General features: G+C 39.6%; 4 protein-coding genes across 6 annotated transcripts in view; 2 read left to right on the forward strand and 2 right to left on the reverse strand.

Moving 5' to 3' along the window:
- yod1 (YOD1 deubiquitinase) overlaps positions 1–2204 on the forward strand; it is a 5651-nt gene extending 3447 nt beyond the window's left edge. The window contains exon 3 of the mRNA XM_029432673.1: positions 1–2204. This exon is cut by the window's left edge and continues 357 nt beyond it. Within this exon, the coding sequence (XP_029288533.1) occupies positions 1–344 (344 nt within the window). The 3' untranslated portion in view covers positions 345–2204.
- An 823-nt stretch (positions 2205–3027) lies between these two features.
- zgc:158258 (specifically androgen-regulated gene protein) lies at positions 3028–9783 on the forward strand. The gene is made up of 4 exons (XM_029432505.1): positions 3028–3134; positions 8025–8181; positions 8419–8614; positions 8708–9783. Exons 2-4 carry the CDS (start codon positions 8077–8079, stop codon positions 9781–9783), a joined length of 1377 nt encoding a protein of 458 aa, XP_029288365.1. The 5' UTR covers positions 3028–3134; positions 8025–8076.
- Positions 9784–11905: 2122 nt separating this feature from the next.
- kif17 (kinesin family member 17) lies at positions 11906–18066 on the reverse strand. The gene is given in 15 exon segments (XM_029431891.1): positions 11906–12465; positions 12773–12896; positions 13001–13062; positions 13185–13443; positions 13701–13727; positions 13729–13930; positions 14069–14175; positions 14260–14363; positions 14520–14715; positions 14818–14912; positions 14992–15444; positions 15966–16155; positions 16423–16524; positions 17012–17158; positions 17431–18066. Coding segments are annotated over 15 exon segments (2493 nt in total). The 5' UTR covers positions 17662–18066; the 3' UTR covers positions 11906–12271.
- Positions 18067–18862: 796 nt separating this feature from the next.
- Positions 18863–24021, reverse strand: sh2d5 (SH2 domain containing 5). Of its 3 annotated transcripts, none has more exons than XM_029431934.1 (10): positions 23716–24020; positions 23194–23257; positions 23029–23109; positions 22854–22928; positions 22607–22753; positions 22001–22201; positions 21724–21895; positions 21191–21296; positions 20936–21095; positions 18863–20186 (listed from the first exon to the last, which is right to left on the reverse strand). In XM_029431934.1, exons 2-10 carry the CDS (start codon positions 23242–23244, stop codon positions 20001–20003), a joined length of 1179 nt encoding a protein of 392 aa, XP_029287794.1. In that variant the 5' UTR covers positions 23245–23257; positions 23716–24020; the 3' UTR covers positions 18863–20000. The 3 variants fall into 3 exon arrangements, with proteins under 3 accessions (XP_029287794.1, XP_029287795.1, XP_029287796.1); XM_029431935.1 differs by lacking the exon at positions 23716–24020 and adding an exon at positions 23554–23665; XM_029431936.1 differs by lacking the exon at positions 18863–20186 and having other exon boundaries at positions 20954–21095; positions 21675–21895; positions 23716–24021.
- Between the last annotated feature and the right edge of the window lie 1590 nt (positions 24022–25611).

The following is a 25611-nucleotide window of genomic DNA, read 5'->3' on the forward strand; positions in this document are numbered from 1 at the left end:
AGATCTGTGTGGTGGACACTCAGACAGTCCGAGTGGACCGATTTGGGGAGGATGCCGGCTACCACAAACGTGTGCTGCTCATCTACGATGGCATCCACTACGACCCACTGCAGAAAGAAACGCCCGGCTCTGACGCTCCGCCCCTGACTATCTTCTCCACCACTGACGACGTAATCCTGGCCCTGGCCCTCGAGCTGGCAGACGAGGCTCGCCGCAAGCGGCAGTTCACGGACGTTAACCGCTTTGCGTTGCGCTGCATGGTGTGCCAGACAGGCCTGGTGGGACAAAAGGAAGCTCGTGAGCATGCCAAGGAGACAGGCCACACCAATTTTGGCGAAGTGTGAACACTATTTTGTCTTTTCTCACTCTCACAAATACAAAATCCACCAACCCCGTGCCCCAATGTCTGGCAACTCTGTTGGTCTATCTGTAAATCTGCTTGTGTGATCCTCTACCTCACATTGTCCAGCGACATCTATGGAGAATCTGCAGACACTGTGTCCAGCCTCTAACCTGTTCAGTATTACTTTTATAAACTGCTGTCAGTTCTCAAAGTCAGAAACGTTACTGCAGTGCTCCGATGTCTTTAAACCATCATTTTAGTCTGTTAGGGATGGTTTTAAATCTGTTTAACTGGGTCAAGTAAAATATGCAAACCATTCTTAGGATTTGTTCAATCCCTTTCAATTACTCGATGGCTGGGTTGTAGTGATAACAAACCAAATAGTGTTGTTGATTCGAAGATGCACCAAATTGCCAATACTTACCTGTGACTGACTAAACTTTGACTTTGATATGTGATCAAACCTGGCTATCTGGCTCTAGAAAGAGTTTAAAACAACCACTAAGAATCATTTGCACTGTGACGTGATCCTATTCACTGTTGTCTTAAGCGCAGCACAAAAAGTATGACTGTTATTCATCATGTTGGTTACGTAGCATGTTTTTTATTTCCCTTTAGCGAGCAGAGGCCGTTGAGATTGAGGTTATGCATTTTGAAATCATGTTGTGATCCAAAACGAGACGAATTACTTATGTGTGACTATTGTCATCTTCCCCCCCCCCCTTTTTTTGATGTTGCAAGATGGTTTATCAGTGATGGTATTTTAGATTAGACAAACAATTAATGGTGCTGAAAGAAAAAAACCTTTCACAAGATCTGTAGCTCTGTTGTTCTTCGTGGGTACGACAGTATTTCAGGAGTGTAATTTTTAATTCTAGTGTGTAACTTTCAAATGTCGTCATGCTGAAATCTTTTTAAAAATAGTTTGTTTCATATTGTTGCATATTTTCTTTTAAACACTAAGAGCGACGGGGTGTTTTGAGCGGTGTATTTCAGATCACAACTCGTGAGAGGGTGCCGTGACTAGAGATCTGAAGTGTAAGATGTTGTACGAGAAATCTTGCTCACTCAATGCATTTACAGTTCAGGTACAGTTTGTCCTTAAATTATGTGCTTTAGCTAATCAGCAGTAACCATTTATCTTGGCAATTTGAATTTTTCCTCTCACATTTGCAGCCCTAAAGTATCCCTAGTCACGGTGTTTGAAAACCTAATGAGTAAAAGTCTATTTTGGTTAAATATGTAGTGCATGTTGTCCAAAAAGCGTCATTCTGTTCCACTGTATGTTTCACACAACTGGAGCATCGTCAGCTGAAGGCCGGCATCATCTCTTTGCTACTCCGCACTGCCTAGGATGAAGGATGCACTTGTTTGTTTTAAACCACAGCTCAAAACTTTTAAATTGGAGGCTATGAAGATATTTGTTTTTCGTTGAGGCGCAGTTTATTGTGGCCTCATGTTGTGCAGAACCAGGGTTTCTACTTCACATGTCTGTGATGGCAATATTGGTACCGAGTTGTTTGACAGTGTATGACTTGATTGGAGTTTTCTTTTAGATTTCTCGTGTTTGAAATTAACAAAAGGCCAAGTTTACTTGTCAAATTATTTCTTTGTTTGATTGTGAATTACTATGATTTTCTCCCCCTCATCTGTTACTTTTTATATAGTTTCTTTTAACAGGGATTAAGGATTTGTCGGCCTGCATAAAGTTGAAACTATGAAATGGCTTTGTTGTGTTTACCAAGTTCCCATGACTCTTCAAGGACAATAACAATGAATGTTGCACACAAAGCACTACAGAATAACTGGATTTACTTGATTTTTTTCAGTGTTGTGTCACAATTAAAAGTTATATCCGACGGTATTGTGTACGAGTTGTTCTGTATCAACTGTGTCCTTTTTTTTTCATGTCTAATGATTGTTACACTTATGTTCCCATTTTCTACTAATTATTCTAGTTTTAATTGTCCCCACATCACCTATCTATTTATAGCTCTTGTTGACAATCCACAGCCACTGGAAACAAACCTTTGTAGGCTAAACAACACGGATCCTGTGCCATCGTAGTGGGATTATACTACCTGCATGTTGTTTTAACTTCTACCTTTTCTTAATAGGATCTAAGATTTGTTGACACCAGCTGTTTGACCAACAGTTTCAGCTTTCACTGCTGCTACAGAGGCCATGTGAAAGATGAGGACACTTCACAAAGCTGAAAACGGCTGTTTTTTTTAGAGATGTGTGATTCTCAGCACAGACACTGCAAAAGTAGTACAAATGCAACATGCACATTAATGCGCCAGTAATAATGAGCCAACATGTACAATTAAAACACTGGCAGGGAAACATTTTACTGCACAAATACTTTTACTTAAAGTACATTTAGCTGATATGAGCCTACTTACATACTTTGAATGAAGGACTTTACTTGGAGTGGAGTATTTTCACAATGTGGTTTCAGTACTTTGACTTGTGTTAGTAAAGAGATTATTTACATTCCGTTTAGGTCACAATGCGGGAGTAATTATCTCTAAAGTAAAGCTTTTACATTTGCTTTTTGAGCGAGAGAGTTTGAAACGGAGATACTGATTAGCAGATTAATGCAGTTGTAGGTAACATGACGAGGGCTCGTGCGCCTTAAGTAGAATGCTGCTCTCTGATTGGCTCAAAGCTTAAGGCACAAAGTCCCTCGTTCAGGTAACAGAGCCGCGCGCTCACTCACCCGCGTCCTCACTTGCACAAGAAGCAGAAGATGGATAACTAAAGGCTTAATGTACGAAGATTCAAACAGGTATGTGCTCAACTAATGCAACTTCCAGTTTGTGGGCAGTTTCAGCACCTATTTATATTTGATAGTTTAGATTAAATCGTGTTTTTATTCTGACGTTATCAACAGGTGAACATATAGCTCACGTTAAGTCAAATAGCCTATATCATCCTGAGTTTAAGATAACTAAATCCACACTTCATATGTGTGTTTAATGTCATATAGGTAAGTATGGTTTATGTAATTGAATGAATTTATTTTAGTCAGCCTATTTTCAGTTGTGTTTTGGGACTGAATTAGAAGTCCTACATATACCAAGGTATATTGTGTTTATCACAAAGGACATACTGTATTTTAAACTGAGGCCAGGTAGTGAGGGTTAAGATAACATAACTATGTAGTTTCACAATCCCTTTCTAACAATGCAATAAGGATAATAAATGCTGGGACAGTTATTTTATAGCCACAATTTAAAACAAAACTGCCACTGTGCTAATAGCAGAGATTAATGTTCCAAGGAGACATAGTGTTTATATTTATTGCCTAAACCTCTGCCCTTTCATGTCTCGTTGTGGCGGTTGCTACTTTGTTGAGGTGTATCTGTAAGGAGATAACGGTATGATGTACTGTATATTCATCCGTGTCCTTTAACTGGAACAAGTCTACAGGGGTTAATGACTAACTACATTCTTATTGATGTCAAGGTATGTTATGACGAGAGGAAACACTATGAGTCACACTACATAACTATAAACTATATAATTGAAGGCAACAATCCATGACCAGATATCAGTAGCTTTGAAATACTCTATCAGTTTCGTATATAAACCACCGCAGATTGTGTCGGGTAAAAACAATACCTGTTATCTCAGATCCGTATCCTGACCTGCAGGACATATGGGGACATTTACATATTGGCCTGGTAGGAATTTCTTTGCAGGGATGGGATGGCCTGACGAAGCACAAACAGTGAACAGGATTGCTTTTGTGCTTCTCTTGGCTTATCTAACAGTCCTTGCCTCTCAGGTGTTGAAACTTATCCAAAAGTGAATTTCTTTTCACTGCAGACAGAGGTTCCTTTATACTAAACTTCCAGCTCTATAGCAGAACATTAACATGTATTTATTCCCTAAAAGTTGATTGTTCTGCTCGAAATATCGTGCTCAACTGGCTTTGAAACCATCTTAAATTTGTAATCTCATTTACAGTAAAAACAAAAAAGTGTCTCACAAGGCCTGAATAGTGCAAACATGTTAGCAACCCCAGGAGAAGACCTACCCCTAATCCTGGTATTACTATTTACGTTGTCTTTGTATCTCATCACGTAAAATTAACTTCTGTGGATGAACATACGCCCAAATTAAAATTGTTGCAGTGAGACAACATGGATATCATATAGCTTTCAGAGGATCATTGCTGCTGCCCTGCACTCCCTCTGAAACTGATCCGGTTGAGGAAGATTAGGAGTGGCATGTGTGCTGTAATCTGAGTCACATGCATGTTAGAGGACTAGTTAGATGTCTGTCAGAAACACACTAAGCTATGATACACATAGTCATTCTTGCCGATCAACGAAAGCTCATGTGGGTTACATAGGATGTCAGATGTGGATGAGATGGATAGACAGATCTGCGTGTGAGACTGATTGATTACACTATTTTATAAATTGCTCAAACTTTACTCGTCCATCTTAACACATGCAGCTTCTACAGGACCAAAACTACAAACTATGTTTCCTTTACATTACTGTGAACCATTTGCCAAAGAAATATGGATGTTGTGAGAAAAAAAAAGAGTGTACATCTTTGTAGAGAGACTTCAATAGTTTTCTAAAACTGCCTTTGAGCAAAGAAATTCCTTCTTTAAAAAAAGGTTTAGATAATTACGGCCATTAAGGATTTCTTCAGGAACTTTAAAAACACTTGTGATTCACTTGTAATAGTGTTTGAGTTGTCTTTCAACACTTAATTAATAGTTTTGACATTCTCTTGTGATATTTTCTCCTGGAGCTCCTGCTGTGCTTATACTATGTATTTTTATATGATATACTATATTATGACTTTTTTATGACTTTTATTTTAATACGTCAAAAAAAGTAATTAAAGGCTTGGTATGGTATGTCATAACAAGTCATAGTATAGTATGTAAAAAAAAGAAGTTGTAGTATTTTATGAAAGAGTCATAAAAAAGTCATAGTATTTATATACTATTTTAATTCTGCTATTTTATAATATTTAATTCTGCTATTTTATACTATTTTACTTCTGCTATTTTATATTATTTTAATTCTGCTATTTTATAATATTTAATTCAGCTATTTTATACTATTTTAATTCTGCTATTTTATATTATTTTAATTCTGCTATTTTATAATATTTAATTCAGCTATTTTATACTATTTTAATTCTGCTATTTTATACTATTTTAATACTGATATTTTAATTCTGCTATTTTATACTATTTTAATTCTGATATGTTTATACTATTTTAATTCTGCTATTTTATACTATTTTAATTCTGCTATGTTATACTATTTTAATTCTGCTATTTTAATGCTGCTATTTTATACTATTTTAATTCTGATATTTTATACTATTTTAATTCTGCTATTTTAATGCTGCTATTTTATACTATTTTAATTCTGATATTTTATAATATTTAATTCTGCTATTTTATATTATTTTACTTCTGCTATTTTATACTATTTTAATTCTGCTATTATATACTATTTTAATTCTGCTATTTTATACTATTTTAATTCTGCTATTTTATACTATTTTAATTCTGCTATTTTAATTCTGCTATGTTTATACTATTTTAATTCAGCTATTTTATACTATTTTAATTCTGCTATTTTAATTCTGCTATGTTTATACTATTTTAATTCAGCTATTTTATACTATTTTAATTCTGCTATTTTATACTATTTTACTTCTGCTATTTTATATTATTTTAATTCTGCTATTTTATAATATTTAATTCAGCTATTTTATACTATTTTAATTCTGCTATTTTATATTATTTTAATTCTGCTATTTTATAATATTTAATTCAGCTATTTTATACTATTTTAATTCTGCTATTTTATACTATTTTAATACTGATATTTTAATTCTGCTATTTTATACTATTTTAATTCTGATATGTTTATACTATTTTAATTCTGCTATTTTATACTATTTTAATTCTGCTATGTTATACTATTTTAATTCTGCTATTTTAATGCTGCTATTTTATACTATTTTAATTCTGATATTTTGTACTATTTTAATTCTGCTATTTTAATGCTGCTATTTTATACTATTTTAATTCTGATATTTTATAATATTTAATTCTGCTATTTTATATTATTTTACTTCTGCTATTTTATACTAATTTAATTCTGCTATTTTATACTATTTTAATTCTGCTATTATATACTATTTTAATTCTGCTATTTTATACTATTTTAATTCTGCTATTTTATACTATTTTAATTCTGCTATTTTAATTCTGCTATGTTTATACTATTTTAATTCAGCTATTTTATACTATTTTAATTCTGCTATTTTAATTCTGCTATGTTTATACTATTTTAATTCAGCTATTTTATACTATTTTAATTCTGCTATTTTATAATATTTTTAATCCTACTTCACACTCATGTACATCAACACTGTGATTATTGTACTGTAAATGCTCTGTCTAATCTTGTACTATGTTTTGCTGTGAAGCACTTTGGGCTGCAATTCTTGTATGAAAGGTGCTATAATATTATTCATAATAATAATTATTATTATTATAGTATAATATGTCAAAAAAGTCATAAAAAGCGTGTTTGTTCTGGTAAAATTATTTTGTACAAATAGCTGTTAAAGCAACTGTTCCTTCAATTTCTAATCCCATTTACAGTATTTGTACAACATGATCAAACTGGCTATCATAGAGCTTTCCGTGGATCATTGCTGCTGCCCTCCACTCTGTCTGAAACGGATCCATCGAGGAAGATTAGGAGTGGCATGTGTGCTGTAATCTGAGTCACATGCAGTTAGAGGACTACTAGTTCAATATATAATGTGTTATCAAGGCACAGATTGTTGTGCAACCACAATGTACTCCATGCTAAAGTAAACCTGGACTCATTTTTAATACATTATTGATTAAAGAGAAATCCAAAGTCTAAATTCCTTTGCAGCTAACATATTGTCCTGTGACAGTTACATCAGATGTGCTCAAAGCTCTGGAGTTTGGAAAGATGGATGATGCTTATAAAGAGAATCCAGTGAGAACAATACTGAATATTACTGAATGTTATGGTCCGCTTTAGTGGAACAATTTGTCAGACTCTGATCAATAAGTGCATGCCGAGGCCTGTAGAGCTGTAACCTGTGACAATTCACACTTTGCCCTTTTTGCACTAGTCATCTGGCATGATGAGTAAATAGCATCTTGTTTCTGCAAATGTTTTCACAGACTACCAATTCTTTGTTTGTTTTTTTTATCCTTACTGTTAATTAGTGGTCTGAACATTGTAGTAATGGTCATTTCTCACTAAGAAGAACCAACATATTGGTATCTATTACTGTTATTAGCTTCCATCTCTCATTGAAGTCCATGTGTCACATTTTTCATGTGTCAAGGCTATTTCTAAATTATGAAAATGTCTATCGAAGCCCCATCATAACATCACACCGGTGTGTTTTCAGCCTAGAAGTTTCGCACACATTACCAGTTATTTGTAAACTGGATATCCCTTTATGCTAATTAGAAATAGGTGCATGAGGTTAGCACTAGGTCACACAAACACTATTGTAAATGTAATGCAAGGATGTAATGCAAAAGTACGGCAATAGGAAAGCACTTTGTAGAAAATACCCAATGAGATAGAGGAGGAACTATTTTAAATGTAACCCATCACGTATTCCCTTTTCACAGGGTGATACGCAGCGACCTGTGCCATTAACCTTGGATAAATTGGGTCACTAAAATGCCCAAAAGTGATACTTGGCCAGGTGGCACTGGAATGGAGACGATGACTGGCATGGACAGCGCTGGCAGCTGTGACAGCGTCGTCAGCGCCAATTCTGTCTTTGTAAGTTACTGACCGTACCCTCTTGAATCTGAGAAACGTATTAGATCTAATACAACTCATTATACAACACAACATAGAATATCAAGACAAAACTATGTAGGTGACACAAACGTTCATAGTGCTGTGTGTATTCAGAAGTGCAGAGTTCTTCTGATACAAAGTGATCCTTCTGTTTCTTTTACATATCTCATTGTGGAATTGTTGTCAAAAGGAAAGCCCTCTTTTTATGTATCACAGAGTGATGATAGTCTGGAGCACCTGTCTGCTGAAGAGAAGGCCTGCCTCATGTTTTTGGAGGAGACTATTGATTCTTTGGACACTGAGGAAGATAGTGGACTGTCCAATGATGAACCTGACCAACTGTCCAGCCCTGGCAACCTCGCCACCAAACTGGCAACCCTGTCAGCCTCCATGAGCAAAAGCAAGCTCAACAGTGAGTTAATGTCGAGGCACGGACGCAGAATTAGCTGAACAGTTGTCAATTAAATACTTTCAAGTGACACACGTGTGTTTGTTTGTCTTTCAGGTTCACAGAAACACGCATCTAAGGAACTCATAAAGGAAAATGTTGACAGCAAACCCTTGCAGAGCTACCTGGTTCCTACACCTTTTGTTATGGCAAGTAGGTCTCCATGTTCCATACCCAGTGCAAAGCCGGGTGTCCCTCCAGACAAAAGCCTCAGCTCTAAGCCTCACTTCACTCCTTCAAGCAACAAAGCTGATCACAAACACAACCAGAAACCTGTTGCTCCCAAAGTACCTTTAGAGGTTAATGTTGTGATACCTCCTCCCACCAAACCCAGGGACCGGGTGGAAGATTTACCTAGAGGTCCTCTGTCTTATGATGCACTTGTTTATCTGCGCAGGAGTGCCTCCACAAAGAAGACGCCTCTATGTCCCACAATTGATCATACAATAGACTTGGACAAGCACCTTCCTGTCACAGTGGACGGCCCAAACTTAAAAATTCTGCCAAGATCTGCCAGATTCCACTCAGAGGCTTTTAAGTCTAAGACAGGTCCTCCGGTTGTGGCCCCCAAACCCCAAAAGATTCCTGCTAAGACAACACAAAATGAAGCATCCATAAACTCAGACCCTTCATACAATATCAAGAATGCAAAAGACCCCAATGTTGTGAGACTGGAAGCTTTGCAGAAGCTGGGCCTGATGAACGACCAACAGTCCGAAAATGAGCCAGTAGCACCACCGCTTCCCCCGAAATCTCAGCCCTTTCCGGACCCAACACCCAACAGGTTCACAGGAGGTCCATCTAATGTTCATCCATCAAGACGCCCATCGTTTTCCTATTCTCAAGTGCCCACCGAGCCCAAGAACAAGCCTCTGCAGAGCAGTGCCAGTTTCCATCACTGCTCCCGACCGGACAAACAGCCTGTGTCTGTCACACATCCCGCACAGTCCAATGGATTAAAGGCAGCTAGTCTGGAGCGCTCTGCTACCCTGGACAACTACAGAAACAGTGAAAACTGTCAGCCCGAAGCCCGCAAACCTTCAAACGTAGTCGGATACACAGTGATGGTGGTGCCTGGGATGGGAGCTGATCGAAAAGAAGCACTCAGAAAGCTCGGACTGCTCAAAGATTAAAAGGTAAACAGCAGAGGTCCGCCCGTGTGAATGCAGAGCTCAGAGTTCAAGAGCACCATCCGCTTACAGAGAGTTAGAGCAGTAAGTGGGAACTTGGCACTTGGCACTTTGGCAAAGTAAAGCAGAAGAGGATGAAGAAGAGGAAGAATTTAAAGGGCAAGATCAGCCCTTTTCATATAGGTTTTAATACAGGGGACTGGATTTACACACTTGGGGCAGTTTTTTCCCCAACTATAGGGTTAGGGTTAGGGTTAGGGTTAGGGTTAGGGTTAGAGTTCTTCTGTAGGTTTCAATCTTTAAAACGCACCTTTCACTTTTCAAATCCTGAGGCTGTATTGTGTTGGCTTTAACAAAGTTCAGATTTTTGTTATGATTTGACGAGGCCTAATCAGCCTAAGAGTGCATATTAGTGGTTTGCTGACTGTATACACTATTTACACAAGTGTATGGCTAAATTCAACAATATAAATACATATTGTAATAAGCCTAAATGTGCACAAAAATAACATTTTAGATACTGAAGCGCGACATATTATGGCTTTCCATTAATCTAGTTTTGTCCCCTGTAAACTGTGTAAACATGCTGCTCCACTGTACTGCTACTTGAAAGGAAACATGGATCCAAATCAACAGAACTTTTACATAACTGGTTGTTTCATTCATTCACAGATGTGCCTATAAGTGGATTGTTCGGTACATTCATCGGAGCAGATCATAACAACATTTTGAAAGTGTTTTGCGGTGATTCTTTTTTGCTTTTCTAATCTTAAGTAGCAATTAGCAGCACATTATTAACAAGATATGATGCATCAATAGCTCCTGATTTGTTTCTATTACTATTTTATACAGTATATATGGTTAAGATGGTTTTAAATATGTGTGACAGACTGTGTCACTGCCTTCATTGTCTAAATACTGGAGAATCCAGAATCCAAATAAAACAATGATAATGTGATTATTTTTACCATTTCTATAAATACCAGTGAAAATAAAGAAGTCTGCATATTATATACTGTGTATTGTTATCTTTAACCTCACAAGTTTAAATACCTTTGTGATTTTTAAATGTGATTAACTTGAGCTCTTAACGGTTTGCCTTTTCAGACTGACTGTCGAATGCGTGAGTGCAGCGCAGACGAGCAAAGGTCCTTTAATTCAGTCAAACTATCATCCCTGTAAACCTGCACAGTGGCTTTACGTGTCTGCTTCATCCAGCACTCCACTTACAGTCATACTACTCATCTTACATGCCACTCGAGCAAAGAGAAAGCCAGCTCAGCTGCACTTCCATTATCAGATTATCCTGAGCCGCACCTCTTAGCAGACCAGTGTCTTCCTTGCTCTTGTTTTCTCAATAACCCTCGCATTGCAAGACTTCTAATTCTTACCACTGACTTATTTGAATGGCTGGGCATTCGCTACGCAACAGTCTCGTGTGTGGTGTTGTCTCTAAGTCAGGCAAGGGGCTCGCCTCGCGGGCCCAGTATCTGTGTCTAGCATGTCTGCGCAGCAGGCGAACAAAAGGTGTCAAATTTTTGAAACTGACACGGCTCTCTGCCGGTCAACTAATATTAAACAATGGATGAAGAAATCAGGCCACACAGCCACATTTAGAAATAGGATACACAAGACAGATAAGTGAGCTGCAGAAAGGATTGAGTTCATCAGTAGATACACAACTGCAACTTCAAGCGTTGAGATGTTGCCGTGTTACGAAAGGAAACAATAAAAACAAACATTTGTGAATCTACGCTAACTCCTATACTAAAGATATCGACTCCATACCGACTCCGACCTATAAACCTTTAGGCGTTGACATCAAAAGCAGTTTTCAAGATGAACAAATTTGCCTAGAGACTAAATGAAGGGTTTTCTCATCTTCATTAGGTTTAAGGAAAGTTACACCGACATGCACAATGCTGACCTCAGAGGTCATATGTAACATGAGATAACCGTCTACTACCTGCCAACACTTCCGCCTGGCAACAGCCCCCCTGACCTATTTGTGATAGTGGAGTCATCCGTTTGTTGCCACACTACAAACCGGTCCGACTGAGATCTTATTTCTTATTACCGGCTTTTTGCAAAGTAAAGGAAATTAGCCATGTCGTGGGTAAATTAATTCATTTTATTTTATATATTCAGCAGCAAGAATTTGAGATGTGAACAGGTTGAAATTGTGGTTTACAATCAGCAACAGCAAAATTAGAAATTAAATATTATTGTAGCTGTACTTTGAGTCTCACAGTTTAAACAGTGCAACAAAAATAAATCAATAATAGTATCATAATGTAGGTAGTATTGATCTCATAATGAACATTCAAAATATGATTTTAATCACATGACACAACTGAATTTCCACCCGAAGTGTCTGCTGTATGCATTTCTGGTTATCAAACATTACATATTTAATCATTTAAAATATACAGTATGTGATCAATCACAGTGTACACAATCTTTTCATTCAAAAACAGTGGAAGCAGTCCTTTCAAGTGCTCTCGTTAAGGATGTGAGGTTTGCTTTTTTTGCGTTTCACTCTACCATTGGACACCAACGGGATATCCAACGACTCCAGGCGGAAAGGGCGTGGCAGGACGGAGTCTGAGCTGACAGGCGGGTTCATGGTGGAACCACTCACAGTGAGGTGGGACGCCCCGTTAACCAGCGGAGGAGAGTGGATCGCTGTAGGAAGAGAGCTCCATCAGATGGGTTGAACCAACATAAGATGGGAAAACACCTGAATGTAAAAATGCTTTGGCGTTACTGCAGGAGGTCCAGTGCAGTGTGTCTTGTTTCAAACATAAAGGAGTAGTATTTTAAGTTCATCTAACAATCTACAATTTAACCATGATCACTTTTGTACCGTTGAAGAAACACACACGATGATTACAACCTGCTGGTTTACCACGGTGAGAGGGAAGTGATGTCCTTCTGCGACTGAGCTAATTAGCTAAACATGTTATTATTTGTGGTTTACGTTCAGGCTCACCGTGTCCCTTGGTAGCTTCACGTCCCAGCAGTTGGCTCGCTCTCTTTGACTTGAAGTAGCTGCTGGCGATGTTCTCACTGTCACTACGGTCCAGCATCTCCTTGTACCTGTCCTCCTCCACCTGCTAAACACACACACACACACACACACACACACACACACACAGGGGTTAAGGCTCTGTGACAGTGTTTCAGTGTGTGTGAGATGATGCACGGAGCATGAACACACCATGAATGGATCTCCAGTATCAGCAGCTGAACCTCTGCCAGCTGAAAGTTTCGGAGCCACTGCTACGAGATAGAAAGACAGAGAGATAATATTTAAGGGAAACACACAGAGTTTACTGTCTCACAGCCGACATCATTACTAACAGCTGAAACACTTCTACATGCCCTGTCCACATTTTTTGCACCTGAAGGCAGCGTTGTCTTCTGCACCATCACATCCGGCAGCCTCCAGGTGGCGCCGTCCTCGTCCCAGACAGCTTCTTTCTTCAAGCGGTCCGGGTTGCTGTAGTTGCAGTCACGGCGCACCAGGGGCACCATACGCTCCAGCAGGCTGTGCAGTAACTGGCCCTCCCGCTCCAGTCGCCGGATCGTTGCCAGGTAATCGTCCCTCTCCACCTCGAACTCCGCCTGCAGGTCACGGATCTCCAGTTTGGCTTCTTTCAGCTGTCACAACAGGTTGATGTGGTTTCACGGTTGAATGGCAGAGCACATGATTCAGCACTGAGAGCTTAGAGACTCAGCACATTTGCGTTCACATTATCCAGCATCATTTAGTGCTAGCCTTGCAAGATTTCTGGTAAACAACGATGTGGTGTTTATATTTTACTGCACACCCTGAACCCAGGTGTTGAACATTGCTCGAAAGCCACTGCATGTCCCACAGAAAGTCTTACATTTGTCCTACAGCTGCTGTAACCCACCTTGCCCTGAACCTTGACCAGCATTTGGACTTTTGGCATGGACCTCTTCCTGGATGGAGTTGTAGACATTCAAGAGCACATGTTCACTGTCCTCGCTGTTCTCTGACAGAGCGCAGATGAGATGGACTTTCCTCTGGTCAGCAAGGTTCTTCCTCTGCCTGTGTCTCTGCTGTAACTCGTTGTTCCTGGCCTGCTCTCCTCCCACCACCTCCTGTTCCAGCTGCTGCAGTCTGAGGGGAAAAAGATTTTCTTTTTAAGAATCCACAAGAACAACATGTTATGACTCCATGCTCCACATGAGGTAGAGAGACATTTGTCATACGCAGTGCTTATGGTTGGTTATGTGTGTAAAATGTGGGCCCACAAACCTCTCCAGGACATGTAGCTGGTCCAGAGGCTCTGCATTGATGTCAGATGAGGCTATGAGCCCTTCCCCGTCTGGACCTATTTGGACACCGACTGCTGGTACAGCAAGCTGGCTCACCAACATGAGGAAATAATACCCAATAAGTTTCTAATAATCCATAATTGTATTTGGAAGTACCTTATTTGGAAGTACCTTGCTCAGGGAAGTTTCTCCAGCTGTATTGTGGCACATGGGATCAGTGTTGTGGCAGAGGTCTTCCTCAGCGACCTCTGTCATACAGCTAGTGCTCACTGATGCTAAGAAGCAAGACAAACCAAAGCAGTGTCAGTATACAAGGGGTGGACACAATAACAAGAACTCTTGTCATAAACAATAACATTTGTGTTCAGACTTTGTCATGAGTGTTGATTCACAGACTAATGAACACCGGAAGAGATATCTAAACTAGTTACATGGTTCTTGGGGAGATGGTTTTCTGTTATCATTCTTTAGGACAGAGCTCCCCCTGCTGGCTCGAGCCGTTTCCAGATTGGACAGTTTGGATTCATAGGAGGAACGCAGAGCAGCGATGTCCTCCTGCAGCTTTGCTTTGGATTCCTGCTCTGCATTGTACTCAGCCTGCAACTTAGCCAGCCTCTCTTCATACTCCTGTGGCGAGAGCAGAATACAGTCCAATAAATCACCCGCTTCTTACACAAAGCATGTAGAGATGTGAAGTGATTTATTAGTGTGGGAACGGCCTGTAGTTGCCTCTTTAATCTTCTCCTTTTCTACTTCTGTGGTGCTGGACTGTGGCCTTGAAGGAACAGCAGGGGATGCCTCAGAAAAGTGGCCAGCCAGCAGAGCTGCATGATAAACAAAAAGCAGGAGTTAAAAAACTCAAACTAAAAACTAAAGAAAAAGGCTAGTCACAAAATGACTTACATGCAAGGTTAGCGGTGCCCAGCTGGCCTGATAGGAGGGCCCGCAACGTCTTGATCTCCTCCTGATACTCTTGTAGCAGAGCATCTTTGGGGTCCTCATTGATACAAGGCCTGTTCTGGATGCTCTTGGCCCGGTTGGCGTAGCGCAGCGTGCTCAGGCTTTCCTCATAGTTGTTGTCAGCGGGGGAGAGACAGGCGATCATCAAGGTGCGCGTGTTTCCTCCCAGAGAGTCCTGCAGCAGTCTGGTCAGCTTGGAGTCCCGGTAGGGGATGTATTTAGAGCGTCCGTCCACCAGGGCAGAGATGACGTTACCCAGGGCCGAGAGGGAGAGGTTGATCTTGGTGGCCTCGCGGAACCGCTCACCTGTAGCACCCGTTTTGGACTGACGCTCGCTTCCTGCCAGGTCAACGAGGTTGAGTTTACCTGCTCGTAGATGATCCTGGCCAGCATCATCTGAGAATGTGGGGTGACAAAGGAAATGTAGAGAAAATATGACTTTAAGTTTGTAGCTTTTTTTGTCACTTGTGTTGACATGTGTTGCTTTGAATGTACTCTATAAATAAAAAGAAGTTTTGCACAAACATTTCATACAAGGAAAAATACATCCTCGTAGAGACTAAGATGGCAACTTCTCTACCCAAAATGGAAAATAAAGCAGACTGCAATGCAGCCGAGAAGCATGTTGTATCTTTTGTTCACCAACATGCTGGCTCCATTTTTACAGTACTTTAATGGTTTTTTGCACATCGTCCACATCTTTTTGAAAGCAACATATGTGTGATCTTTCTAAACAAAGTATTCAGGGAAAAATAAGTGCAGTGGAGAGTGAAAACAAATAATGGCACACTACGACAAAGATATCAAAAGGTTGAATTGAAGAAAAGAGAGATCACATGTTCCTTCATGCAGACAAAAACGTGTTTATTGTCGACACGTTTCAACAAGTTATTATATTATTGTGTATGTGCGTCCACCTGTGTTGCAGATCTCCAAATGGATGGTGAAGATGGAGTGTGAGCGGGAGGAGTCCTTGTTCATCAACGTGCAGCCCACTGCCCTGTTCCCCCAGCCTTGCACTACGATTTTCTCGCACTCCCCCACACTGTGCACAGTGTGCATGGAGAGGTCCCGCACATACACCCCACGCTCTGGATGCTCTTTCAGCTAAGCATTCATCAACCACACAAAAAAACACGTACACACAATCCAAATCTGTCACCTTGTTTAAACACCTTGACCTTCAAGAAATCATGTAACTACTGTGCTTCTAAATCACCATGGCAACTTGCAAAGTATTGTCCACAAAACATAGGCACGGTGTTCAGTGTCAGAGAATAGACTGAGAAACAAGTTTTATAATGACTGTAACTTACAAAAGCACAATAATCCTTTTGGCTTCTGATTTGTTTATTGGAACAACAAGAGACTTACCTCCAATCTCTGTTTGGTGTCATTTCCCAATAGGTCCCGGATTTCTTCATTGTAAATCTCCAAGTAGGAGGCCCTCACCAGGAATTTTGTATTTTCTGCACACTACCTTGCACACAAAAATGCACGTAAAATGATTCCCTCCGAGCACACAAAGCAAGTTCGGACAGAGACTAGAACCCATACATAAGTTGGATATGTTGCACAATTAACAACAGTTGCGCAACCTACCTGAACACTTCCTAAAGTCAAAGAAACACATTTAATTAGTATCATGAGTTTACCCTGTTAGGTATTTCTTTACACAAAAGAATTCCATGTGTGTGGATTGTTGCATCTTTTGTCCGTCAGAAGCTGAAACCATTGGTCATTTGTTTTGGTCTGAAATTCATAATTTGTTGCGCACACATTTGTGTAAGTATCATATATATATAGACTTGTAAGTTAATTTATAATTTTGCAAAATAGACGGTAAAAATGAATTAAAAGGCTAAATAAATGTATACATACATATATCTCAGACTTTGCTTTTTTTGTTGTGCTCTTTGTCTGTTTACCTAATTGTTTCTCCTAAAACATTTTATTTAACTACCTGAATGCTCTCAAATATGTGCTCAAAGGCTCGTGGAATGACCCCCCTCTGGGCTGCAGGATCAGACACTCCCTGCATGGTGAAAGACTTCCCACTTCCAGTTTGTCCATAGGCAAAGATGGTGCCATTGTATCCCTCAGTGACGCCCTGTAAGAAATCAAATCTGTGACATTAATGACCTTTTGCATTAAAGCTTCTTTAAAAATGACCATCACCCTGCTGACCTCTGAAAGTGACTGACAGCAGACTCTTAAGTAAATAATGAGGTCTGCAGTCATTAGCAATAAGATATAGCTGCTGCTGAACTGGGGGTGTCCAGTGACCAGCGTGCTACTGTTGTAACACCTGAATCTCAAGACTTTGTATTTGAACTGAAAACAAAACAAAAACACACATTTAAAGTGATTCTAGGAGCTTACCTCAACCAAAGGATAGGCAATCTCGTTGTACATCTGCTCTGTGGTTTGGTCAATGAAGTAGGTCCCATCAAAGGTGAACTGTTTGGGCGGCTCGTCCACGGCCCCGGGCTTCTCTATGAAGCACTGGCAGCGATGCAGGTCAATGGACAGAACCGTCTTAGAGCCGAGAGCCTTCTCCCGGTCATTCAGGGGCCTGCACCTGACCACAACCTTCACCGACTCTGACCCCATGTCTCAACATTCACTCCACAGCACTTGTACAGTAGCTAGCTCGACATAAAAGCAAGAGAGGCGTTCAAATCTGCGTTGTACATAGTTACATACGAACGGTCGAGTTGCAGCAGGAACCTCACGAGCCGATGACAAAGCTCTGCCGACTAACGGCTAACTAACGGTTGACATCACGGTTAAAGTCCACTGAGCTGACGACCAGAGGATATCAAACACCAGGTAAGAAAATACTCATAGATTTAAAAAGAAAGTTTAGACTTATGTTTCCTCCTCGGGTAGCGTTACAGGTGGCATTCTGCTCTCCTTCTTACCACGGCGTTTTGAAGTTGCTTAGCAACCATAAACAACCGTTGAGGGATGGAACCGAAACGGCCCCCAGACCGGCGGCCATTTTCGTGCGGACGGAGTGAGGTCCTAACCAGGCTAATGGTAGACGCAAGAATACAAATACATTTGATTATTTTCACATCTTTTTATAATATTATGAAACTTCGTTTTGTATATAGCATAAACAAGTCCTTATTTGGTAAGAAAGACAACTATAATCCCTTCATAGATATGTGGTGACTCCATCTAACATTACACCTTCCTCCCATCCTTCCAGCTAACATTAGCTAACTAAACTTGAGTCAGCTAACATTAGCTAATTAAACTTAAGTCAGCTAACATTAGCTAACTAAACTTGAGTCAGCTAACATTAGCTAATTAAACTTGAGTCAGCTAACATTAGCTAACTAAACTTGAGTCAGCTAACATTAGCTAATTAAACTTGAGTCAGCTAACATTAGCTAATTAAACTTGAGTCAGCTAACATTAGCTAACTAAACTTGAGTCAGCTAACATTAGCTAACTAAACTTGAGTCAGCTAACATTAGCTAACTAAACTTGAGTCAGCTAACATTAGCTAACTAAACTTGAGTCACAATTTTTAAATCCATGACTATATATCTTTAACATTACACTTGGTTAATAATTTTTGTCCACATTGTCAACTATGTCCAGTGTGTCCTGGCCAGTGCATCATTTGTCAATAGTGCTATGAAGACTTGAACATAAACAAACAAATGATTCCACCAGTGTAAGGGTTAACTAGGGAAGGACCTCCTAATATATTAAAGAAATGAAAGAGTTCGAAATATGTATTTTGTTTTTTAAAAATATATTCAAGAAATACACATGCCAGTTTATTATGTAGCCTACACCTAGTTAAAACTCATGTAGTCCACTTCTGCTATAATTTCTACATCCATAAAGGTTGTAATGTTCAGTTTTTGAGAGGTGTTGAATCAATGTTGTTGTTGAATCAATGATAATTTCAGAGTTCGTGGTGCTGTTGAACTGCATTACATTATACAGAGATGTGTTTCTGTTATTAAGCCTGACCTCATTGGTATACATTGGATGGACAAAATAAGCGCAACACCTGTCAGTGTGAATGGAATACAAATCCAACAGCTCCACAAACTGCAGGCTCCAAAATGATCATAAAACTGAATCAACACCACTATTTGTGCTAATGCAAAAGTCATACATAATAATGGAAAAACAACATTTTTACAGGAAGTGGGTTGAAAACAGGACACCTGTTGTTTTAATCTCTAACAGGGGTGAACAATATGGATATAGTTTGTTGGCCTAATGTGTAAAAGATGGTACAAAGTACTCAAATTAGTTACTTAAATTTAAAAATGAGAAAGAAAGAGAACATCACAGACAATCTTATGATAAAGATCTTATTTCAGACAATTTAAAGACATTACCAGTTTAAACTTCCAGTAAACTAACTTCACACAAACGTTAAAAACACAGAAAATCAGAACATGACTTCTTAGTTGCTGTGATTTAAACACACAAATACACTGGAGGTGTCAACTTATGGAAAATACTTGGTGTCATTATGGTCATATGTTCTTATACCTAGGACACAGCATTGTATATAGGATTAACTGCTTACATATCATCCAGGCTTAATGCCTAAACACATAAAGAAAGATTCAAATTCAAGGAATAATAAAATGTAATCAAATATATTTGTGCAACTTGAAACAAGAAAAACAAAAGTATGGCTTTGCCATCAGGTTCAACATTCTGCGGGACAAATGCCGCTCCACTTTCAAATTTCACATGTTAAAAACACAAACAAAACGCCTCTGATGCCTTACAGGCACAAATACAAATATTAAAAATATTGTATTGAAAAACATAAAAAAGTAGCAAGCACAAAATATTACTTTACAAAGAAGTACCCTTTGATGAAATGACTGGCATACTATATACATATAATATAAATATAAAGAGAAGTCACTTATTATGGAGGTTGGCAATCCAGTGTCGTGAGTTTAAACCCAATCCTTTCTGTGGGTGCTTTTCTTGAGTGGCTTCACAGCCTGCAGTTTGCTGCTACTTTCCTCCCACTCGTAACAGTGGTTAACCCGGGCACAGCTCAGCAGACACGCCAGCTCATCCAGAGTGTCCGTGTAGTGTTCGATCAGTTCTGCTATGGAACCAAATTCAGTTTTGCATTTCTGCCAAAAAGATAAACCAAAGAAACAAAACAAATGATTATTATAAAATCAGGATACACTAAGTGTTGGTTTGCCAAGACATTTAGAAAAATCAAAAGCCAACAATAATTTAATTATTCTTCGTTTCAGTGGCGTTTTGCCTCAATTTATGGGATTATGGGATTACACACTAAATAAATCCAAATACTTGAAAGTATTCCTACATTTTCATGCCAAAGTATTTCCTCTCCAACATCCTCACACCCAACATTAATCCCTCAGTTTACAAAATAACGCTTTCCACAATCTAGACTTAATTTAATGTCGTTATGCAGCCATGAAAAACAGCATCTTAGGTTTATGATGTTTCTCTTGATGAAAAGTCACAGAAGCTTTGCAACATGCGGATACAAATGACATGTAGCTGTGTGGAAATAGACCGAATGTGTTTTCAAATTAAAAAGAGGAGATGTATGGAAGATCAGACTTGTAGGAGTTCATGTTTGTGTTAAATATCACATTAAAAAAAAGTGCTTTTGATACAAACTTTATATTAAAAATATTTTACAATATCAATATTCTATATTAAAAAAAATAAGTAAAATTAAGTAACTAGTGGAAAAGAGTCAAAATATAAATTTCTGGGAAGTGAACTATTTCCTCTGTAGTTCAGTCTACATCTTATGATTTTGTTCCCACTACAAATCTAAGCACATATTATCCAGACGCACTCACCGTTCACTGTTAATTAAGTATAATATTCAACCCACCTCCAGCAGGAATTTCCCTTTCCGAGTGTTTTCGATGAGGTGGGTGATCAGGCCAGAGGGGAAGCGGATGATGAGGGAGCCACATTTGGGTTTTTTAGGATGTGGGCAAAGGAGGTACGATCCCAGAACATCGTCAGCAAGCAGGGAAAAGCTGCTGTCACTGAAATACCAGAAGACAAGCGGTTAGAAAACCCACTGACATACTGAGGAGGGCCAGAGATAGCATCTGCGTGAAATGCATGAAGTGACACTCACGGTGCGATACCAGCCCAGCACCACACTGCTTGAGCCAGTGCTTCTTCTGTTTCGGCCAGGCTCGGAGCACGGGATCTCCTCACCTGCGTTTTGTCTTGTTCCTTTCCTGATTCACATACAAGAAGAGAAATCAGTGTGTATTTGAAGACGTTTACAAGCCAAGAGGTGCAGAAGTGGAGATATTCCACCCGCCGTGGAGAAACATCCAAAGTAATCCCAACTCGGTGACGGTAATGTTTGGTTGAAAACGTAACAGGACTGAGATGAACAGAGCAAGTGGTGATGAAATAACCCATAAAAACAAAGCTTGTGTTTTAACGTGTTGAAGCTAAGAATCAAATGAAACAAGAGAGAAACTTTAACATGTACATCCATTGTGACCCACGTGAGACCGGATCCATCACCTCAAGTGATAAAGACGACCTGCTGACACCACGACAGACAGTGGCTGCCCATCACCTAAACAATGAGGGGTTTGCTTTACCTCATCAACTCTTTGACTCTTGAAAGTGCTTTGTGAACACTTAGCCCACCTTGTGACGCACTCAGTCGCTCCTGGACGTTGCGCTGTTTGAGTGGTGTGAAAGTGAAGGAGCGGTAGGCCCCAGAGCGCAGCGCTTTAGTGCGGATGGCTTTCTTGCGCACCAGGGAGGGGGAGGAGGTGGGGAAGACTTCATCTTGGTCATCAGAGGACTTTTGATTTGTCTATAGATGGGGGGGGGGGGGGGAAACGAAGAGAAAAACCATATGGGATTAATGTAATAATATTATGTTGTAAAAGCAGAGACGAGAAGACGTTCAAGTCCAAACCTTAGTTCCTGGAAACCAGCCTTGAAAAGGGGCTCTTCTGAAGGACACCAGGGCGCTAACGCTGAGAGGGAAGCCGTGGTTGAGCAGGGAGGGGCTGCGATGAGGCACTGAGGCAACAGAGTCTTCCTGGGCCTCCTCTGGGTGCTTTTCCAAATAAGACAGCTGGAAACAGCGGCAAAGCAGCAGGTTCAGGAACTGTGCCTAAAAGAAGAGAACGTGGACACACACAAAACTGTTTTACTCAAATGGTATTATCAATTGTGTAGCAATGCAATAACTAACACTTAAGGTTTTACTTTTCAACAAACCAAACCACAAGTTCCAGTTGCCGGGAGAAATACCTACACAGAACATTTTAAATAAGGGAAATACTCTGATGGACTTGGTCACAGAAACAGTCAACCTCTCCTCGTATACCAGCAGACAGGTCTCTTTCAAATTCAGGACATCACACACACATACTTTGTTATAGGACCATAATGTCAAAATCCCAGATATTTAATAGCCATGTTCCACATTCGCACCAAATAAAACGATTTTGAGTAAGTCGGACACACCAGATCTGTAACTTCCCCTCTAAATAATAGTAGACCCAAAGCTTCTTACCGCTCGGGAATGCCTGGCCTGAAAGACGTGGCAGTACAGCTGGGCGTCGGTGCTCCCTGGGTTGTGGGAGACAAAGGCAAACTGGGCATCGATGGGCCGGGCAGTGGACAGAGAGACTCTGCGCAAAGCGTGAGCCATCAGGAGTGTCTGCAGACAGTGAGACACAAGAAAAAAAATGCTTCCAGGGTTCAAACAAAACTGTCCATGTATGTAGAGGCATTCATGTGTATAATGTTTTAATTCTTACCGTTTCATCCTCATTGTACATTTTCACACCTTTGATGGAGAATTTGAGGGATACGGGCCTTCTTCTTTTGCATGTCTGATTGAAGACAACCAACATCTTAGATATTATATTCTCCATTAAACAGGTTTAATTTGTTGCTTTTTGGGATACTGGTAATCTGAGGCTCAAGACTTACTTTAAGGGACTTCAGTTGAGAGCTCAGTTGCTCTATCTGGTCATCCAAGCAGAGGTCATCCACAGGAAATGAGCCCACATACTTTACAGCGAAGACACAAAGTTAGGCGAAACACAAGCGCACACACACAAAGACAGCAATATAAAATCTGATTTCTAGAGTTACCTCTGCTGATCGAGTCACTGTACCATCTTCTCCGACTGGTGCCTCACCCATGCTGCCTGTTTAACTGTGTAAAACCAAACAAACATGTTAAAGAAGGAGAAAAACTCATTAATAAAAGCTGTCAAAACATGCACACATTTATATAACTAAGTCAAACAATCAGAATAGTAGTGATATGTGAGGTTTAAACAAATGGGTATAATAAACAGTGTGTCAAATATCATCTTGATATACTACTTGAAGACTGGAACTGATTTTCCTTATTAGAATTTGCGCATGTGTAATGTTTTTGCAAATCATTGCCCCTTTTTATCCAATTTTTCCAGCGCCGTAAATGCGTCTCAGTCGCTTTTAACTCACGGGAAAGTTTTGATTTGTTTCACTAAATCAAAAAACAACAAACGTAGGTGTCATTCGACGTCCATGTTTGAAGCGTCTCCGCCCCATGCAGGCCGACAGCACACCGGAGCGTCTTAACCTGAGCTCAGGTTGCAACGAAGCTTTGAACTCACAGAAACTAACCTTTCAGAGTCGGAGAGCCTCCGCCACAACCTCCTCCGCGCAGTCTGCTTCTTCTTCAGGGGCTCTTCACACGCCGCGTGACCCCGACGTCCTCCTCACCTTTACCTGCTGCTGGTGCTGGTGGTGGTGCCCGAGGCGGGGCTCGAGGGGACTGAGGAGAGCGGGTATAGGAAAAGGTCGGCGACTAGGCCCCTAAGATGTGAAAGTGAGCGGAAGATACCTCGTTGCCTCACTCCACCCTGTCCCTGCTGCTGTCTTTATATCCACATTTCTTCTCCAGCTCCTCACATTCCTGCCCATTGCGAAATTCACCCCAGTGACGTCACGCGCCCAGTGGTGGGGAAGTCACAGGTTTCAAGTTCAAAGAATTTATTAAAGCCATTAAACTTTTAAATACCACAAAAAGTGATACAACGGTCAAATTGTATGTTGAAGACGAATGTATATGTTTTGTTCTCTTATAATTTTGTTTATCTCTGTTCTATTTTAATTTTGAAGTATCATTATTTCTATTTGTTTATTTAAATTCATTACATTCACTTGTCATTTTACATTGTGTCTGGCTACTTTCTGAATACTAATATAGGACATCTTGACAAAAGTGGCAAACCAACCAAAGACAAAAATAACTTCTAAAAGACCGAAACAATTACAAAGTGACATAAAACTACACAGAGATGTGTAATGACTACAAAGAGACGCAAAACAACAATAAAAAGAGGCTGAACTCTAAAGTCTGTGAGGTCTTATGAGTGGTAGTGAAGGGCCCATTGTCTCGGTCTACTTTTCCTATGCTGACTCCTCAAAGAGGATAATTAAACATTTTGTTATACAAATGTATTTTTTGTATTTAAACTAAACCCTCTGAGAAGTTTAGAGAGGAAATGTTTCTTTGGTGCAACTGTGAAAAACTTGTCAGTGGTGCAAGGGTGTATGCTTATTTCAACTTTGCATTCTGCATCACTTTATGGTGATTACGTCTTTATTCATGTGGAAGAAGAACACAAAATGTGGGCGTTAGGTGACAATTAAACAAATAATGGAATATAATGCAGTAAGGCATTCTGTACTGCTCGTTAATATTTATTCCCCTGTAGATCAACTGTTTCATTGTAATGTTATCCCTGCTGATTCATGTCGGAAATGAACCTTTTAGATTGAATCATCAATGTACTGATGTTGTTGATGCCTGTGTGATTTAAATTGTAAGGAAGTCAGATACATGAGCTGACAGGTAACTGAGGAAGGGTTGAGGTTAATGGCTGACTCGTTATGAGCTCAGCATTGTTTAACTGATGATATAAAAAGGTAATAAACGCCGTTAGTTCCTGCAGAGAACGACTGTTAGTCTTCTCTCCACGCTGCATGAAGTAAAGAGATTTGATTAATCTCTTTAGAGTAATTTACTCAGTCCCTACTCATGTAGATGGTGTACTCCTCCTTCCTCTTGTAACCTTTTTAAATGTGCTAACTATTCACCTCATTGATAAATTTATTTATTTGTAAACCGCTGGATTTTAATACAATTTCTGCTCATGTCCAAAACTTTCTGCAATATCCCAGACCCGTTTATATTTTTTGAAAAATGTAAATAATTAAATTGTAATTTAAAGTCACAATAGTTTAAGAGATAATCTATGTCCTCTAGTCCGCTGTGAGTCGAGCAATGGCTTCTGCTGCCCCAATATATATTATAATTACAGCCTTACAGTGGTGTGGCATAAATGTACTATTGATTTAATCTTAGTTTGAGAGTTTATGAACAATCTTAATTTGAAAAGCAGTAATTATAGCTGCCAGATACATTAAAAAGGAATAAAATGTACAATATTTCCCTTTGATAAAAGTAGCAGAAGCTGGACGTACCGCAGACTAAAGCAAATATACTTACTTTCC

This window comes from Cottoperca gobio, chromosome 5 (genome assembly GCF_900634415.1).
Source record: "Cottoperca gobio chromosome 5, fCotGob3.1, whole genome shotgun sequence".
Lineage (NCBI taxonomy): Eukaryota > Metazoa > Chordata > Actinopteri > Perciformes > Bovichtidae > Cottoperca > Cottoperca gobio.